This window comes from Typopeltis vanoorti, chromosome 17, assembly GCF_054136105.1.
Source record: "Typopeltis vanoorti isolate ZY-2024b chromosome 17, IOZ_Tvanoo_1.0, whole genome shotgun sequence".
Classification (NCBI taxonomy): Eukaryota; Metazoa; Arthropoda; class Arachnida; order Uropygi; family Thelyphonidae; genus Typopeltis; species Typopeltis vanoorti.
Window position 1 is genome coordinate 12,488,216 of NC_143565.1, and position 20,914 is coordinate 12,509,129.

The following is a 20,914-nucleotide window of genomic DNA, read 5'->3' on the forward strand; positions in this document are numbered from 1 at the left end:
GTAAGGACTCCTTGGAGTTGCCTGTAATAATAATAATAATTCCAAAACCTGGAAAAAATGCACAATTTTCACAGAAATATCAGCCCATCAGACTTCTATCATGTGTAGGCAAGATAGCCGAACACGCTATACTAACACGGATCAAAGAGGCAACAGATAACAACCACGTCATACAAGAAGAGCAATTCAGATTCGGAAAACAGCATTCTACAACTTTCCACATTTACAGAGTTGTCAAATACATTACCCAAGGCTATGAATAGCACCAACATTCTGGCGCAGTCTTCCTGGACATAACACAAGCATTCGATAGAATCTGGCATTATGATCTGGTTTTTAATCTACACCAAGCAGGAATCCCAATACCACTAGTTCTACTTATCAAATTGTATCTCAATAACAGAAAATTTGAAATAAAACTCAATGGAATCAGATCTACAGAAAAGAGTCGCCACAAGTCCCTCAAGGCTCTCTGTTATCTCCCCAACTCTTCTCCACACACATGGCTGATCTCCCCAAGTTGTCCCACCGATCACTGCCCTCTTATGTTGATGGCACATTATCATAGCCAGATCCATCCATCTACATATGGCTGCAAACATGCTACAGAGAGCAGTCATGCAAACATGCTACAGAGAGCTACAGTAATTCAGTAATGAATTAGAGAATTTGTACACCAAATTGCATATAGACATCAATCCAGGAAAAAACTCGGCAGTACTTCTGTTTGGAAAAATCATCCCTTCGCAAAAACGTACCAAGTATCTAGGAGTGCATCTTGATAAATGCCTAAACTTCAAGACACATAAATAGTATCTCCACTAAAGCAAGTCAGACAACAGCACAGCTATATCTACAAAATGACCAGGAAAAATTGAAATTCACCAGATCAAAGAAGTCGAATCAGATAACCCACAACTCTCTGAACCTCTCCCAAGCCTTTCACAAGACAGCGCCAGCAACACCAGCTGATAACATCTCCTATGCAGACACTAGTGACTACCAGGTGGTCAGCAGGAAGAAGAGAAAGAATGTCTCCTGCTGCAGAACCTGAAATACCACCTCAACACTTGGGAAGATCAGCTCCAATGGACACAACAGTACAACCCGACAAAAGAATAGCAGCGACAGACTCAGCAGCACAGCCCAAAGTAAGAATTCCACCAGTTATCTTAACTAAAGAAAAATGGTCATCAATTGCAGAGATGATGAAAAACACCAACATCAAATTCACATTAGCTAGGAACACCGATGAAGGACTCCAGATCCAGCCAGAATGGGCATTGGGCTACCATCAACTCACCAGACTTTTGAACGAACTGAAAATCCCATATCACACGTTCCAGCTTAAAAGTGGAAAAAAACCTAAAGGTTGTCATCAGAGGATTGGTAGAAACCATAACATCTGAAGAAATAGAAACTGAACTTAGATCACAAGGCCTAGCGCCAATAAAAATCTCAAGCATGTACCTTGCAGACCAATGCCACTGGTCTTAGTGGATATCAGTAAAGACCAAAGAGAATATACGACCTTAAGATCGTCTGCAACTTAGTTATCAAGACAGAGTCTCTCCTAAGAAAGACATCTACCAGACAATGCCACTGCTGTCAAAAACATGGACACACGCAGTAACTTTGCAGGGCAAAATAGAAGTGTGTAAAGTGCTGTGACAAACATCCCTCGTTTGTCACATCCCTGTGACAAACGAGGATTTTGATAGACTACAACAATAGAATATTGATAAGGAAATTAAAAAATGGAAGGAAATTCTTACAAGAATACTTGATATAATTAGATTCTTAGCAAAACAAAATTTGGCATTTCGAGGTCATCGTGAAAGTGTTCATCAGGAAGACATCAATTCAATGGAAAATAGAGGAAATTTTCTAGAGCTTGTTGACTTGTTGGCTAAGTACGACCCAGTATTACGTGAATATGTAATAAAAATTAAGATGGGTAATAAATATAGTATCTCTTATTTGTCGCTGAAGATTCAGAACGAATTCATAGAGCTATTGGGAGGTGCAGTGAGAAAAACAATTATGGATCAAATAAAGAAAGCTAAATACTTTTGTATGATATTTGACAGCACTCCAGATATTTCTCACAAAGATCAAACCAGTCAAATTATTAGATATGTAGTTATTGATGGTAGCAGAGTTAAAGTTGTAGAATCGTTTATTGACTTTGTAGAAACTAAAGGAAAAACTGCCGAGGAAATCACAAATATGATTTTAACAAAATTAGAAAATGTCGGTTTTGATATAAAAAATTGCAGAGGACAGGCATACGATAATGCTGCTGTCATGGCAGGAAAGCACAGCAGTGTTCAAACTCGCATTAAGGAAATAAATTCAAATGCAGAATTTGTAGCATGTACAAATCATTCTTTAAACCTGGCATGTTTACACGTAGCTTCTACTGCTATCGATTCCATAACATTTTTTGGAACTATCGAACAGTTGTTTTCGTCGTTATCTTCTGAAACTCATCGATGGGATGTTTTACTTTCTGTCACTGGTCAAGGTGTTAAATGCAGTCTAGAAACTCGCTGGAGCGCTAGAGCAGAAGCGGTAACTATAGTAAAAAACCAATTTTTTTACATTTTAAGCGCTTTAGAAAAATTGACATCTGAAGAAGAAAATAGTAAAACGAGATCAGATGCTGGAAAATTACTCAATTCAATGCAATCTTTTTCTTTTCTATGTTATCTCAATTTATGGGAACCCGTCCTTTTGGAAATTAATGACGCACAAAAATACCTGCAAATAAAAGGGTTAAATATCCGTCAATGCCATACAAAACTAAATTCTTTGCAAACCCATTTCATGGAACAAAGAGATGTGCTAATACAAAACGCTGTTATAGCAGCCAAAACAATTTGTGAAGAGTTGGAGATATCGACTGAGCGTCGAGTTAGGAGAAAAAATAGGAGTGGGGAAAATTCACAAGACGTGGCGCTATCCTTAGAACAAGAAGTACGAAGAGAAATGTTTTTATCTATAGATAGAATTATAAAGGAAATAAAAGAATGCTTTGATCAGTTGCATGTCCTTGCAAGAAAATATTCGTGTATAATACCATGTAACCTACTAAATGAAGAATTTGAATGTCAAATAAATGACTTTATTGACATTGATAAAGAACAGTTCCATATTGAAAGAAAAAGGATCCAGGTTTTTATGGCTGTACCTACACTACAAGAAGAGGCAAAACGTTGGAAAAACGGGGGGGGGGGGGGGGGGGAAGGCCCTCTTGATCTACTAAAATTTATTCAACAATATAGATTTGAAAATTCTGTATCCAACATTGTAATTTTGCTAAGAATTTTTTTAACAATTGCTATCAGTGTCGCTAGTTGCGAAAGGAGCTTCTCCAAATTGAAGTTGATAAAAAATTATCTTTGTTCTACAATGAGTGATTTAAGACTACAAAATCTTGCAATATTGTCCATAGAACAAGAAATTACAAATAATATAAATTTTGAGAGCATTATACACGATTTTTCAACTATGAAAGTTAGAAGAGTAAATATATAAATATGTTTACATACACGTGTGCAATTTGTTTGTTTATCCAAAAGAAATGAAATTATTTATTTATAAATATAAAATAAAAAATATTTAATGGCAATTTTTTTTTGTAAATTAGGTATGTTTTGTCTCATAGGTGGGGAACCTGCGGACTCCGTAAGTTTCTTGTGGCCTTTAAAAAAGTATCTTGTATTTTTATAAAAGTTGCATTTATAGGTATATCAACTTATGCGGCCTCCTTTATTACTGCCTAATTTAAATATGGCATCCAATGGTAAAAAAGCCCCCACCTATAGTTTGTCTCAATTACAATTATTTATGTTTATTAATTTATAAAAACCACCATTTGACTTAGAAAGGGCGGCAAATTGGAGACCGCCCCGGGCAGCAAAAGTTCTAGGTCCGCCACTGTATCTTGTGTAGCCTGACAGAGCCACGGAGTTTTAGATTGATTGTGATAATAGTACATGATTAATGCATTAGCGAAGGTTAATATAATTCTTACTTTAGGAAGCTACCGTATAATATTTTAAGTGTAATAGTAGTGTTTGAATTTTATATCTTGTCTGAAACTCCCTTAAGATGGGATTTAATTTTGTGTTATTATGTGTATCAACTTTTGAGTATAATAAACCTTGCTTTTGATTCTAACTAGACTTTCTGTGATTTCTGGAATCCGATGCACCGCTTATAAAATATTAATGCAAATCTATGTGGGATATTTGAAAAGGGTATATTTTGGTCACGTCTGCAGAGTTGATAGGTATCATTAAGTACTGTCCAGAGATTACCTCTTGGTTGTTAATGTTTAATAATCTAATAGCGCTAAGTGGTGCAGCGAAACATAAATTTCTTGGCGTTTTACGAGAGGTAAATCTTAGACACTCTGATACTGCCTCTATCTCGAGGAAATTCCATTGTCCCTCAGAGGTACCACGTGCTACCCGATAGTGTATTACGGAGATAAAGCAACAAAGGTTTAAAATAAGTGTGAATAAGAAGAAGCGATATAACACATTCCAAATATCCAGCCCATTCACAGAGAAAGAGGCATTGTTTACAGGGACAATGAAAAGGCAGAAGCTCTAGTGCATAGTTAGGACTGTGGTGTAGTCTTAAACTATGCACATGTGGACTTGCCCTTCATTGAGAAAATCCACTGATGCGTTTGCACTGTGCTCCGTCAGTTCTGCAGCCATGAAAATATCTGTCACACTTTGGCTAAAGAAGTCTATTCAATAATCAGAAAACTTAACAAAAAGTCCCCAGGTCCTGATGAGATTACTAACAAGACAAAGGTCCTCCTGCACAAAGCTGTCATGTATTTGGTAGAGTGCAATATCATCATAAATGCAATACTCAGGTTAAATTATTTTCCCAGTCATTGGAAACAAGCAGACATAATCCTCATACACAGAAACCTGCCAAAGTTGCCACAGATCCATCAACCTACTATCATGCCTGGGGAAAATTGCAAGATGAGGTGAATAAAAATAACATAATTCCGAAAGAGCAGTTTGGGTTCTGTAAGAGGCACAGAACTACTCAACAAGTTCATAGATTGATAAAATTCATCACAGTTTTAACTGGAGACAACACACAGGAGCTATCGTTCTAGATGTTGCAAAAGCCTTTGATAAGGTTTGGCACAAAGGTCTCGTATAAATTGATTACAGCCAACATCCCACTATACCAAGCAATTTGACTCCTTTTTAAAACCAAACCCCGGAAATTCCAAGTCAAGCTATGTGGACTGAGATCCTCTAAAAAGAATCACTGCAGGTGTTCCTAAACTTGCTGCTTTTGTCACTGCTTTATAATCCTTTAACAGCTGAGAAATATTTATTACGAGGTCGGAAATACTCGCTTGCTTTGTTGAGCCCATATATGTATGGTTGGTGCACCTCCCATATGCTGACAATTTTATAGTATGGAAAGAATCATTGTAAGATATTGAAACTTTGCAGGTAGGTTCATCCATCTATTGCCAATCAATTGAAGTTTATTTGACTTGGGTTTCTGTCCTTGTATGACATCTAAAGAGAAAAATTTCAACTGCTGCAACTAATCATATGCAGCACAATGCATAATCCACGTGACTGAGGGGATTTCAGGGATGTCACAATATGGTGTCTATTAGCTCTCCTTTTGTTTATCCTCCATTCTCTCATACCCGAATGCTCTTTTCTTGTTTCTATTACTTCGATACTGAACGCTCTCTCCGTAAGCTGTCAATCACACATCAAACTCCTCAGCAAGCATGCGCACTCCATGAAAGTGGCAACTTTTTTTTTTTTTTTTTTTACATGCTTGACAAAATAACATCAATAACGTGCACATGCCAATCGCCAACAATGTGTGTTATGAAACCAAAACTAATAATGTCCTAACATAAACATTTGTAAAAATATTCAGAATTATAAATTATGATTATTTTTACCTTAGTGGACACCCCTTCATTATGCAAATTTCATAAAACACTATTATTAACATTTTTTTTTGAGTGAAACAAGTGTATATCAAGAATGAATGATGCTGTCCGGACTTCTAACTTCAGTTAAGGTAAGAATTTTAATCGATTTTATTTATAATTTTTTTGCAAAATGTTGTAGACGTCTGCAACAAAGATGTTGACGTCCATAGCACGACACAGACCACCATAGCTTGCTATGCGGACGATGGCAATTCTGAGCAGATCTCTCACACCGAACAATGGTTCAGGAAATGGAGCATAGCTGTGAATGCTGACAAAAACACTGCCATTCTCTTCACAAGACGGAAAGCATCCCACTAAGGAGAAGTAAATCTTTTCAACACAGCTATCCCATGGAAGTCCAACAGCAAATATCTACAGATATAGCTAGATAACCGTCTCAACTTTAACCCTCACATTATTTATGCCTGCAACAAGTCAAACTACACAATTGTGCACCTCTATTCTCTTCTCAACTGAAGAAGCCAACTCAACACCAGAAACAAACTACGGATCTACAAAACAATTATTAGGCCCACTTTAACTTACGGATCACCAGCTTGGGGTCACATTTCCCCCAGCAACATCAAAAAACTACAAGTTATCCAAAACAAGCCACTCCGCATGATATTTAATGCTCCGTGGTTTGTCAGGAATGCTCTCCTCCACCGAGATGCTGACATTCCAGATATTCCCACATTTCACTGTGATAATGCCACTACATATTCAACAAAGCAACTATTCACCCCAATCAACTCATTCAACAGTCATCTAACTATGATGAAAACGACAGGTGGAAACACGTGCCCAAAAGTGGCTTTGCTCATCAGTACAGGCACTCCTACACCACCCTAAATTGGGTGAGTGAGGTGCTCAATAATCTCTGACTAATGTAAGCCAATTTTCCTAGCAATGAAGGGATTATAATCAATTGGACTGAGATACATCCAGCCACAAAAGTTAACAGTTAACAATAAGGATGGAGAGGAAGACGATATGAGGATTGATTGACTTTTGTCAGTATTTCTGTTGGGTTTACTTACTATTCCGATGTTAAGGTAAGTTTTTATGTATACCTTTAAAACTTGAACCTTTTGCTGACACCGCATTAACCGGTGTGGGATACTCCCCTCGTCAAAGAGGTCCTTGTTAATACTGCTTTGGCGTTCCAAAGGGTACAGGATTTACTGCAGGATCATTTGCATCCATGGACACTCATCCCTTCTCATCTTCCCTTTTCCATTTGCAAATAAAGAGTGCACACTGTCTATAGGATCTTTGGGCCCACTACATAAAACTGAGTCTTATTCTGATTCAAAGGGGCCCAAATACCTCCAAGGATTAGGACATTAGGAATAGAAATTCCAGACATGAACAAACCAAGAAAACTGACCAGTGCTAAAGGAACTTGTCGGAGTGGAAAATATCTACTCTTTTACCCCGTTTGGGGGAAGATAGGTACACCATAGTAGTCTGAGACACACAAACCAGGGACAAATTGTTAGAAGGCTTCTAATTTGAGGGGCAAAAGATTTTTTCAGAGATGGTGGGAAGCCAGATACAGGTCATTCAGATATACTGGTTTAAACCTTCTCCAAGTGGGGGAAGGTAACGAACATTCAGAAAGCAATATCATTACAAAATCCAAACTGGTACTTGGTCAGGTGTCTTTTACCATAGACATGAAGATGCTGGTGCCTAACTTTGTGCAAGTTGGAACGCCTAGTTAATTACCCAAGCATGAAAAAAAACAGTGCCAACGATGTGGCTCCTTTGAGCAATTGGGCGGGTAATGTCCAAAAACTAAATTTCTCAACTGCATGAGCAACGGGCACCTTTCAGCACAATGCACACAACCATGTAAAAAGTGTCAGCGTATTGAACATCAGTATACGTTATGCCAGCAAAGGACCTTTGTCGACAGGGTTAGTGCAGTTGCCACTTTCCCCTCCCAGGGAAACAGTGAGCAATTTCCAAAAGCTGCAAGCAAAGGACTTCCATCAGGCTTTGCTAGGCAACGTACCAAAGAGACCACAGTCAAAGCTGCAACAGAAGTCAGAGTCCATACAACCCGTGGATATGGCTGATGAGAACAGCTTGGAGGAGGGTGAGGTGAGGGAGGAAATATATCACTCTTGCTGGTGAGAACCATTAAGTGGAAAAAAGAGTTGACAAAAAAAAAATAGAAGTAAAAGAAGCTCAAGACGAAAAAGAAATCTGCTAGAAGGAATCGGTCCCAAGATAACGCAAATTCATGTGATGATTCCTTGGATATGGCTGAAGGTATGGAACTAGAGGTAGTTCCTGAGGAAGCAACCACAGATCAGGTCATGTTAAAGATTAAAGAATATACAAATGATCAATTCTCCAGTTTCTTCTATCAAACTGAAGGAAGTCGAATTACCAGCTTTCCGATTAGGAATGCTAATCACATCTTCGAAATAGAAAGTATTGCGTGTGCACAATTACAGAAAGCTCTGCAAGAGGCAGGCTATGTGGCCTCCCCCTGAACACAGAAGCACTTATCTTGTGAAAAATTTTAATACTGAAGACTTAGCTTCATGCTGAACTACATGCTACCTCTCCTGGGCATCACTAGTTTGAACATGAAGGGCTTTCACAGTCATCAAAAGCAGCAGGATGTGTGGCAGTTAATGTTGAAGCATAATGTCTGCTTCCTCTTTCTGTAGGAAACACATTTCTGCAACTATCAGAACATCCATAATTTTGAAAGTTTCCGGTTCTTTCATTCTGGAGCTTTGGAGACAAAAGTTGGGCTGGAGTGGGAATTCCTTGTCCTACCCCCCCCCCCCCATTCTAGGAATTTTCTGAAACGTTCAGAAGGATACTGCAGGAAGAGTGATCAGCGCTGACTGGAAAAATCAAGGCAACATGATCCGTGTAACGAACCGGAAGTTCAAACAAAAAGACCCAGTTTTTCCCGACCACGCAGCCGTACCTGCAAGGTGCGCAATATGCAATAGCTGGGGGGTGACTAGAACTGCATCCAAAACTTTAAATTTTATACATTTTAAACTTGACAAAATAGGGGGTAACCACCGAGCAAAGTAAAATGGGTTACATGCAACTAGCATGGGCTCTGGCCACACACGAATTGGTCGACATCTGGATGCTTAAATATCCTAATACCCACACATATACTTGGACAGCAAGGACAATAAGTACAAGATTGGACAGGATGTACATGTTTAAAACATTGCAAGATGGCAGCTGTAGAATAGAACATATAGACGAGAGGATTGTGGACCATCAGCTAGTTGTATTAAAGCTTAGAATTACACCGGGGATCGAAACTGGTCCCTAGAGATTAGCACCCAGTCATCCGGTTACCTTCGAAGCAAAGATTAAGCAGTTCTGTGGAAGATGAAACAATATCGAATAGAGCTGGGCCAAGTGGTCTGAATTTAAAATAGAAATAAGTAAAAAATTCATAGAATAAACTAAAAAAGCAACATATCAGAGAAGGAAACCACTCAGGGATCTCTACAAGGAGAGAAGTTGATTTGTGGCAAACGAACGAAACGGGTTTGACTGTTCACAAATTATTAGGAGCATTAACACAGATATAGAAAAGGAGAAAGTAATATTCATGAAAGAGCAAGTTGAAAAAACACAAGTTCACCAGAGAATGGAAGACTTGCCGACAGATGCATTTTACAGCAGGTATCTGACAAAAACAAGAAATGAAAGAACAATTAGCAATGTTAAAAAAAGGATGAACAGAACACACAACAACTTCTGATATTTTAAAAATCTTTGAAGAACATTTTAGCAAGCTTCTTTCTGTTACGCTGCACTGAGTGTAAATGCAACCTGCTTTCCAGAATGGGAAATAGATCCCCTCCCCCCAAGTACTAGCAAATTTAGACATCCCTATAACAGCAGAGGAAATTAAAGAGGCCTTTAGAAAGTGTAGGAATAAAAAGTCCCCAGTGTTGGATGGTCTCGTTAAAGAATTTTATGCGCAGTCTTGGGAATTCTTAGCCCCTATCCTCAGAAAAGTATACAATGATTTCCTCCAAACAGAAGCCGTACCATCAGATTTTGGTTCTAGCATAATTGCATTCATCCCCAAAGCCTGCAAGACTCAAGGCACAGCAGACTAATGGAGACCAATATCCTTGACCAATCTCATTTATAAAATATTATTTAGGATAATTAACAACAGGCTGAAATCAGGGATTGCAGAAATCATCAGGAGCACTCAGATGTATGGAATCCCAGACTGACAAGCAAGCTTTAACCTGTTCCTCTTGAGGGATCTAATAGAGCTCATAACCAGCAAAAATCAATCCATGGCACTGCTTTCGCTTGACCTGACAAAAGCCTTTAACAGTATCAGTCACGTTTACCTTTTGGACATCCTCAAGCAGGTAGGTGTCGAGAGCAACTGATAGTTAATACATACCAAACTGCATCGGTTACATTGCTCATTAATAGACGTCTGTCAAACTCTATCAGAATTCAGAGAGGGGTTAAGCAGGGGTGCCTTTAAGCCCGTTGATCTTTTCGCTAGTCCTGGAACCACTTCTCTACAGGATAAGGGAAGCAAATGAGATCCAGGGAATTGAAGTTCCAAATGGCAGAAAGCAAATCAAAGTAATTGCCTATGCAGAAGACTTCATGTTTACTCTGTACGACAATGCACTAATTCTTAATACCGTGAAGATAATGGAAGATTTTTCGGAAGTCAGTGGGTTGAGAATCAATCAAAACAAGACCAAATTGCAGATCTATGGAAAATGCGACAAAAGGGAAATCCTGTATGGAATAACAACAATGTCAGTGCCCATAGAATACTTGGGCATTCCTTTTATGGATGGCCTGGTACTGCTCTGGATAAACTTAAGAATAATATAGCTGACATCATTAAAGACTGGGATGCAACTCCTTTGAGCCTAACTGCTAAGGGAATTGTGTTAAAAATGATAATTTTCCTGCATGTTCAGTACGTAGCTAACATCATGTACATTACAGAAGCGGAATAAGCATGAGTGTACAAGTGTCTTCTGAAATTTTTCTGGAATGGAACTTACCAGAAGCGCTCCAATTGCTGCAGGAAAGAAGAGGTTATGGATTGCCAGTGCGACACCTGAAATGCATCACAAACAGTATTCTTACGATTAGGAAAATTTTGCATTCAAAGCACCAGAGCATACGATTAATGCAGTACTTCTTGGGATACAATCTTAGACTTTTTGGCATTTCCGAACATCAGGACGCTAAGGCAGAGACAACTCCGAATAATTACCGATGCATGCCAGCTGATCCAATTAATTAGAGAAACAGGAATCAACATTTTAGAGGAGTCTTCAGGGGAAAAAATGTTACAAGATCCTGCAGTTTTTAAGGCCTGAAGAACCAGACTTGGGGAGTGAGTAATAACATTCTTTTCAACAACATTATGCAAAGTAGGAATTACCTCAGCAGAAAGGATTTAGCTTGGTGAATAGCATTCGGCAAATAATCTAAATTACCATTACCTACCAACGCTAATAGCTGGAGATGCACTGGGTACGGAGATCCATATTGCCCAGTGTGCTCACTACTAGACTCAATAGAGCACGCCTTTATACAGTGTCTGATAGCAAAATGAATATGGGAAAAGCTGAGTAAAGGAACAAAATCTGCAGCTTTTCGAAGGAGCAGGTATTATATTTGCAATTCCCAAAGCCAGTTCAGAGGTTGGATAAATTCAAAATCTTCCTGATCAACGAATTGAAATTTCACATATGGAAAGTGAGGAAAAAATGTTTTGCTTTCTACTATGAGAAGAACGTGCAAGAAGCAATCGTCACCATCCTCAGAATGTTTTATGGATCCATTCGCAGATTTTTACAAATCGAGAAAAGAATCCTAGGGAGTGATAAGTTCAAGCAGATATGGTGCACACTGTGTACATTAAGAGATGAGATAAAATTCTGCCTACTAATGTTTTAGTGAAATGAATTTCCATATGTGGAACAATATTCCAATGAGTGAATATGTAAAGATATTCACATGAAGTTCTTTCAGAATGAACATAAAGTGGCCAGAGTGAAAGGAGGACAAGGCAAAAGTAGAATAAATCAGAATTAATCGAATCACTAAAAGAAAATAGATCATAAGTCCTAGAGTAATGTAATGTAGGATAAACAGATGTAACCCAGAACTTTCACAACTTATGCAGGATGTCTGGGTTAGTGTGATTCATCAGAGTATTGAGAGATCGTGATTAATGATATCTGAATTGATGAAAGTAGGATCATGGAGGAAGGATTCTTTACGAAGATGGAGTTCAATCGATGACTGGATCAAAAGCTCAACAGCAACTCACAAGAACATTAGTGCAACTTGCCCAGGCCCACTCCTCTTCCACAAGCAGTGCCTGTCAGTCATCTTCCACCTTCAGAAGCAGATTTTGACTGCCAGTCTACACTCGGTGGAAGGAAGGGACCAGGTAGGTCCTGAAACACAGTTCCACCACACACAACGTACTGCTCTAACAGGACACTCTTTTTACCAGAATGGACGTCACCAATGATCTAGTTCAAGCCTTTAACAAAGACCAGCTACTTGACCTATTCAAGAAGATACTAAAAAAGGTTTGACACAGAATTCCCTGGATTTATAAATACATATGCAGAGGTCAACAATCAAGAGGGAGAAGAAGACGACACAGAGGCGAGCTTACAACTATCTCATCACCCATAGACAGATGGACTCCCAGGATAAACAGGCACCCAAGAGACTGAAGACAAACCAAGAAAACATGGAAGAAAACATAACTCCACAGACCACAGAAGTTAAAACTGAAAAGGTCCCACCAGTCATCCTCTGGGATAAAGAGAAGTGGACTTTAGTTTCAAAATCCCTCGGCGAACAAAACATCAACTTCTCCATGGCCAGAAACACAGACGACGGTGTAAAGATCCAGCCAGTTACACTCGCCAATTATTGTAAAATGACCAAGATGTCGGACAATGCCAAGCTGCCCTTCTACACCTTCACACTGCCAAGTGAGAAAAACCTTAAAGTGGTGCTCAGAGGGGTTGCCGAGGATATCACAATCGACAAGATCGGTGCTGACCTAATCAATCAAGGCCTGACACTAGTCAAAGTAAACAGAATGATAAGATACAACATACAGTCAATACCACTTGTGCAATAACCAAAACAGAATATATGAACTTACAGATATCCTCAAGCACAAAATAACAACCGAGCCGCTAAGGAAAAAGATATCGGAAGGGCAATGTTACAGATGCCAAAATTCTGGCATGCACAAAACTGTACAGAGCAGCATACAGGTGCCTGAAATGAGGCGAGGGACACCAGTTCAACACCTGCACCAAACCACGAACTCCTGTACATTGCACAAACTGCAGAGGACCTCACCCAGCCAATTACAAAGGGTGCCTCTACCACCCAAAAAATCATGAATCAGCAATTTGAGTTTCAGCCTGTGTGATGAAACTTCTTGCCTGAGCTTTTTGAATACAAGAAAAAATTGCAGTCCACGGCCTGCCAGTAATCTGGTGAAACCTCTTGAAGGCCCTCCAGATGAAAGCCAAAGCCTGAGTAAAGAAAACGGCATAGAAACTTTAATGCAGAACCTTTCAAAGAATGTGTGACAAAAAGCCCCTGTAAGTTCCATCTTTAATTGTAAATTACTTTTGTAATTTGGGAGACATTATAGATGGACTGATAAGATTTAATAACAAGGACTATCTAAGAAAGTCCTCTGAACTATTATTGACTGAAATATAACTTGTGAGATAACTTGGCATAGTCAGCCAATCTCTTTGAGAGTAAATTAGTGTCAGTAATTGAATTAAATATGCAAAGGAGTAATTATTGTAGTTATCTAGTTTTGAAAAAAGGAACGTTACTTGCTATAGCCTTTGCAGTTGTTTATTTACAACTGCCCTGTTCCTAAATAAATAGGACTCGTGAGTGGGAAACAATTAAGGCATTAAAAGTGCAGTTTAAATACTTAAATAACCATGACTGTTTACATAAACTTTGTTGAAGGAATTTACGCTAGCAAGAGAGAGATTTACCATATGTATTACTAAGTCTTCTGCCGATATAAAAAAATACCACCTGTGACTTCGACTCGAAGGGTCAGATATCGCTAATGGGCAGGAGGAGGAATACCAATTACCCTGGTAGGACAGCATATCCAAGAAGAGATCAATTGGATAAGAATTCACACCTTTCAAAAGAAACAAAGTTATCTAGTGAGGAAGAACTCGCGAGAAATGAACCTAATGCTAGTGAAGATGATCCCTTCCCTAGATTACTTGGTCTACCTGAGACGATACAATGCAGATGGAATTGAAAACATCCAACCATGCCAACAGTTGGTGCTAAAAATATGGGAACAGCTGAAGCAAGTTTTGCAAGAGCATTCTACCTCAGGGAAGACAAGTAAATCAACTGGAGAAGGAAAAAACTTAAGAGGGCTTGGAGAAGGCTTCCATCAGTGAAGAGTGCACTTAATGAACATGTCAAGAAGGTTCACATAGAAAAAAGGTGTAAGTCAAACGAATTACAACCTGAAAAAAAAAAAGGGGGGACCCCCCACCTTCTAAACCTTAATGAGAATGTCCGACCTAGAAAAATTTTTCTTCAAAAAATTTTTCAAAGAAAGAATAAGCCTTTGTTAAATTCTGAATGAGAAAAATTATGGAATAAACAAGATCTCATTCAGGGTTTAACAAGTCAACCATTCCCTAAAGCCAGTTCGGTTAATTAGAATTTGTACTGGAATTTTTTTTTTTATTGCTTTGTATAAAATAGATGTGGTTTTGTATAAACTTGGAATTGTATTGTTAATTCTTGGTAAGCTATATATATGCCATGTGTGCTTAACACCAACTTGGAACTTAATCCCATTATGAGTAATACTGCCTCCAGTGATACACGTGCAATAAAATTTGCAAGTCATCCTCTGAGTAAAGAAGAGTCCCACCAGGTGGGCTTGTGGCCCTGATTACCGCGCATTGTTCATGATTCATGACACTATCGTGCAAACTGGCGCTTACGGTCAAAGGTTCAAGTGCTGATTGAAGGATAAAAAGGCCCAACAGAAGAAAGTAGCGCGATTTATAAAACAATTGTGAAGTCCTGAATTCTCTCTTACGTTCCTTGGTCTTATGTGTTGAAGCTCTCATGTCGTAAAGATCCCTTGTTGCCAGAGTCTCTTATTCGCAGCTAAGAGATGTCTTAACTCCTGTCTTCCTATGGGATGTATGGCTTCGAAGGTTTGAGCCCAGAGTCACCGATGTTAATGCAGAGTAAGCATAAGAAGCAGACAAGGGAGGGCTCAAGAAGGCTTCAGTAATGTGTTCCTGAGACAGCCAACGCAGACGCAGTCCAACAGAGCCTAAATCTCCTGAGAAAACCAGATATCTGTAGAAGGCAAGCTTCCTGATGAGCTGCACGTGGACTTGTGACGATTTCCTGTCGAAATGTCTGAGGAAAGCGCCATATTCCACATTAAGGAGGTAGTAATTCGTCAGTCCCGGTAAGATCTTGCGTTTCTATGAATCATAAACAACATTGAGGGAACGTGTATGTAATCTTGATAGAACATATCGTAGCTATTACTAGTGTTCAAAACGTGTTTAGTGCCTGTGGTGATTCCTTATGAACTGGTCGACTCAATTTAGAATGTTTGTTCCGAGGGAACCTGTGTAAAAATATTTATGTAGCTTCAAAAAGTCTAAATATTTTTACATAAATTTTACCAAGATCAAGCTCAATAAATATTGTAACTTGTACATAGATGTTTGTTTTAGTGTAAATAATCCCAATGGAAATTGTATATGCTCTCTGTGGTATTAAGGTGCAGTATTAAGGCAATACCTTGCCACTAGTAAATAGTATATTTTTAGCTCTCTGTAAAGACGTCAAATTTTGTGCGTGTTCTACATGGAAACGCTCAAGGTCAGTGCTGGGTGGACCGACAAAAGCTTCAAATGAATGTCCGCTGCCAGAACAAATAGGATTTAGGGAGTGTTGGAGAAAAAATCAAAAGGAAGGGTCAGTCTGAGGAAAGGATCAAGGGATTTCACCAAAATGTTCGGGGTCACATATCTCCGTGCAAGGATTCGCAAGTGAACGAATAAAAGGTGTTGGCGAAAAGATTGCATCATCGGTGATCCAGAGGTCATCGGTCAGACAGACGTCAAGAAGTCTGTCGGCAGTTATCAGTCAGAAATCAGGAACGCGACTTCGGGAGAAATCATGCCAGTGATCTAAAAGAAAGTCGACGGGAGCCGATCCGCTAGGCAAAGCAGATATTTGATGACAAACTGACGAGTCTTCGCTGGGAGCTGTTAACCAGAGGGAAAAAATTGCTCCATTAGTTCAACGTGCATGCAAACATTCCACAAGCCGATAATCTTTGTCTGAAGTGCGGCGAGTACAGCGTCCCTAAGAAGCGTCAGTAAATCTATTGCCGGCGTAAAGAGGGAAAGAAAACCTGACATGGAACAGAACTCCAGTGTGAAGCCAGATCCATAGTGGGTAGTCGCCACCAAAGTGAGTATGTTTTTCCAATTTTTCTTCGAGTTTTTAGGAGAACTTTTATTAGTGGACTGTAAAGTGGAGGCTGACCTAAATAGGCATAATTAACAGTTGAAGATTAGAAAGTAAATAACTGTCAGGAATTTATATGTGTAATAAGTCAGAGTATAACTGTTTGACAAATGAAAAAAAAAATAATTTGCCTATACAATATTCCCAGCATAGAAAGGAAGGAGTATTTGTGTGCAAAAGATTTGGTTTATGTGCATGATAATCAAGAGTTAATAGTTAAGTAAAATGTACCATGCTCACGGAGATGATTTGTGTTAAAATGAGAGAATCAGTTATTTATATGACATAATTTGTATGAGTGAATGGGAGAATTTAGCTAATTGATTTATATAGGTCTGAATCGAGATGTTTTGTTTTATTACTGCAAACTTAGTGTAAATTGTTTTATGCGAATTAAATTTGTTGTTTGAATATTAATAGAGTATCGCCTGATACTTAATTTCTTTGATGCACTGTTCCGAAAAATATTTGCATATTAGCGGGAACCCAGGAGAAAGGATAGTAAGGGACAGATAGTAGACCACGACTGCAGATACTAATTAAATTAGGGATATTCTGAGGGTAAAAAATGGAAAACTACTGGATGCATTTTACACTTCTTAATAGAAAACTAAGATCAGTGGCGCAGCTTTTAAACAAATAAATTTCTGGTGTTTGATAAGAAGGCAAGTGCGGATGGCAGTTTAGCGTAAGGAGATATATAAATATATACAGAGATAAGATAGAGACACAAACAAAAAATAATAAGGTAATAATTAAAGATAAGATAAAAACTACATAAAGAAATAATAAAGAAAATAAGATAAAAAAATAAATAGACCCCACCCTCATTTACACTTTTGAGCTTGAAATATTGTATGTTCCTCGAGAACGTGCGATTAAGAAGTAAATAATATTCTTGTATTAATGTAGTCTAAGTTCAGTAGAATAATTGCCCTAAGAGAAAGAGTCTACATGTCAATTTACTCTTTCCAAGTTTGATAAGTTAGATTATTGTTCCTTGTGCATATTCTTTTAAAGAACTGTATGGTTCTAGTGGATTGTGTTACCAACTTAAGAAAATTAAGTTGAAGGACCAGAATAGGGTGGACTCATTAAGATAGCACTTTGTTGATTTCAAGGGAACTGGGCCCCTCACGTAACAATTAAGAGTATAGACCCAAGTTGTATAAAAGATTACCTGTGTAATTTTGAGATGAAAACTAGAAGTGTCCAACATTGAATAGAGCGTGCATGTCAATCTCATTATTTCCCATTAGTTATCATCTTTGTGAAAAGTTCTTGTGTATTGTATCTTAAAGTTCAGTAATCAATGTATTTTGTCATAATACTGAATAAGTGTTTGTCTAATTAGTTTTTACTGCACTGCTCATAAATTGTTCAAATTATAGCGCGAAACTCATGGTGTACATAAGTGTAATAGTTTAACGACCACGATTGACGATTTTATGCATTTTGATCTTGATCAATTCCTTTAGAAAAATAAGTGATGCATTTGTTTCTGATTGTCAATGCCTTGATGTTATGCTCTTAAACATCTAGTCTCAGAGTGGTGCAGGATACAAATAAATTTCTCTGAGTAGATAAGGGTAACTGCAAGTCAGTGAGAACAAGAGGATATTTTGTAAGACAATTTTAAGTTCTTTTAAAATCCTTTGAGAGATTCTTATCAGGGTGATCAAGACTTATTGTAGTCTGGCATTAAGGTCCGAGAGGGGAGTACAAGCTAAAAAAAATTAAGTATGGTGGAATAAATTACTTGATGCTAGAAATAGATAATAACAACACATGATAATCTGAAATTGTCAGGGAACAACGACATAATATCAGTAAACTGCAGCATATGGGGATGGATATAGGGTTGGTGAGATGGATAGGAGGGTGGTTGATGGAGAGATATCAGAAAGTAGTTTATTCAGGGGTAGATTCCAAAAGACGACCTGTGACCAGTGGTGTGCCGCAGGTTTCTGTTCTTGGAGCACTAGTATTTAATTTGTTCATTAACGATATAGGAAAGGATCTGAGAGGAACTGTTCATTTGTTTGCTGATGATGCAAAGTTGGGTAAAGCAATAGTGAATGCACATGATGTCAAAATTTTGCAGGATGATTTGGATAGATTGGAGGACTGGGCTAAGGAGAATAAATGTCAATTTAATGTGGCAAAGTGTAAGGTTATGCATCTTGGGGTGAAAAGATTAGCAGCGGTATATCACATTGGTGGAACCGTACTCCAGGAGATTGATGAGGCCAGGGATTTGGGAGTGTTGGTGGATAGGGAGTTGAAGTGTAGGGGGAACATTGCAAAAGTGGCTAAATCAGCTCATCAAATCACATGGTTACTGAAGAATACTTAAATGACCAGAGACAAGGAAGTTATTGTTCTTCTGTATAGAGCCTTCATAAGACCCCATCATGACTACTGTGCCCAGATCTGGGCACCAGGGTTTCTTCTTGATGGGGAGGAGGTGGAGAGGATCCAGAGGCGAGTGACCAAGATGATAGCAGGTCTATGGAATGAACCTTATGAGAACAGGTTGAAGGTTTGCAGGTTGCAGAAATTGGTTGATAGACGGAAAAGGGGCAATATGATCGAGACATTGAAATTACTGAAGGTTTCTAAAAGATTAACTCAGAGGATATTTTTCAGAACAGGACTGGTTGTGGGAGGACTAGGGGCCATTCATGGAAACTGGGCAAGAGTGTGGTTAGCAAGGGTGTTAGAACTAAGTGTTTTACTTGGAGAGTGGTGAATGAGTGGAATAAGCTGCCAGAGTCTGTTGTGAGTGACATGACTGTGAATGAGTTCAAGGCAAAGTATGATAGATATTGTGTGGATGTTGAATAGTTGTTCTTGACATGATGTATAAGGCCTCCCTTGATGAGTTTAAGGACTCCTTGGAGTTGCCCGTAATAATAATAAAACTCTGGCAAATTCACTAATTTATACAATGTTATTAAATCAAGAACTCCACATTTAACAGACCCATGCTGCTCTCGAAATATTTCCATTCTCTTGAATCCAGGTTTGTATTCTGTCTCTAAACAGACTCACTTAACACCTTCACTAGATTTGATATATGCTCTGTCCCTATAGTCTGACATTGACTCAAATTCTCCTTCATTCAATGGCACTATTTCTTTCTTTCCACTCTTATGAGTCTATTCCTGTTGCTAAACGTCTGTCAAAATCCAAGTAAATGGCATTGTCAGCTCTTTTGCACATTCTAGTAATATACATGGTGAAATCCGATCTGTCTAACAACCTTATCAACACGAAAGTCGTCATCATCATCATCAAATTCCTGCCATGTACCCTCAAGGGGTGTACAGGATATGATAGTACTACATGAAAAAAATTACATCATTACTAACTTCCTATCTACAATTCTCCTCCAAATCAGTGTGTTACTTGTCAAGACTTGGGGTGTGTTTTCAGATTTGTTCCAGTAACTGAAAGTTACTTATCTAAATACCTCCCAATTTTTGAACTTCTCCCTATTCAAGACCAATCTGAACTACAGCCGCATTTATACATTTGGAGGCCCTAAGTACATCATGAGACTTCAAAAGAACAAATCTATTTCAGTTATTCAAATTCTTATGCATTTTTTTTAGTTTACTGAAAATAAAAGCCAACATTTCCATATCTCATTTTATTAAAATAAAAATAACAACACTAGTATACACATATTTACATTTAAAAAAGTATAAAAATATATCAATTTAAATGAATAATAATAACTAAAAAAAATTTTTTTCCTCCTGGATTTGGATTTAGCAAATATATCTATGTTATTATAATTAATCAAGTCCATTACTTCCGATTGAATGCATAATAATGATAGATCACTTGTTTCATTTTTTATGCAATTTGCTTCTTAAATAATATTTCATTCGTTTCAACACTGAAAATGAGAGTTCAGCACTTGCATTTCGAATAGGCATCGTGAAGAATATTTTTAATATTGTTTTTTTTTGGTTCGGAAAAGTAGACCTTAACCCAGTGTTTCTCAAAGGGGATGTACGCCCCACAGGGAGGCCATTAGAAAATGTACATGCACATATTTATATTATACTTTTTCAGAATTTGACTGACTATTATGCTACAGGAGGGCATAAAAAATCTTTGAGACGTTGAGGTGGGGAATGATCCAAAAAATGTTGAGAAACACTGCCTTAACCCATCGTTTATAAATTTGAACATATTTTTAATTGAAAAATTGACTTTCTTTATGATTATTAAAAATTGCTTAACTTCATCAATAAATTTTTCTGAGTCAATATGAGTCCAATAAGT

The 20,914-nt window shown here is 38.1% G+C and overlaps 1 protein-coding gene across 1 annotated transcript; it reads left to right on the forward strand.

Annotated features, from left to right (window-relative positions):
• The first annotated feature begins 1,866 nt into the window (after positions 1-1,866).
• On the forward strand, positions 1,867-20,755 carry LOC150097158 (zinc finger MYM-type protein 1-like). Its single transcript, XM_090407602.1, has 2 exons — positions 1,867-3,210; positions 20,702-20,755. The coding sequence occupies exons 1-2, from the start codon at positions 1,867-1,869 to the stop codon at positions 20,753-20,755; spliced, it is 1,398 nt and encodes a 465-aa protein (XP_090263728.1).
• The last annotated feature ends 159 nt before the right edge of the window (positions 20,756-20,914 follow it).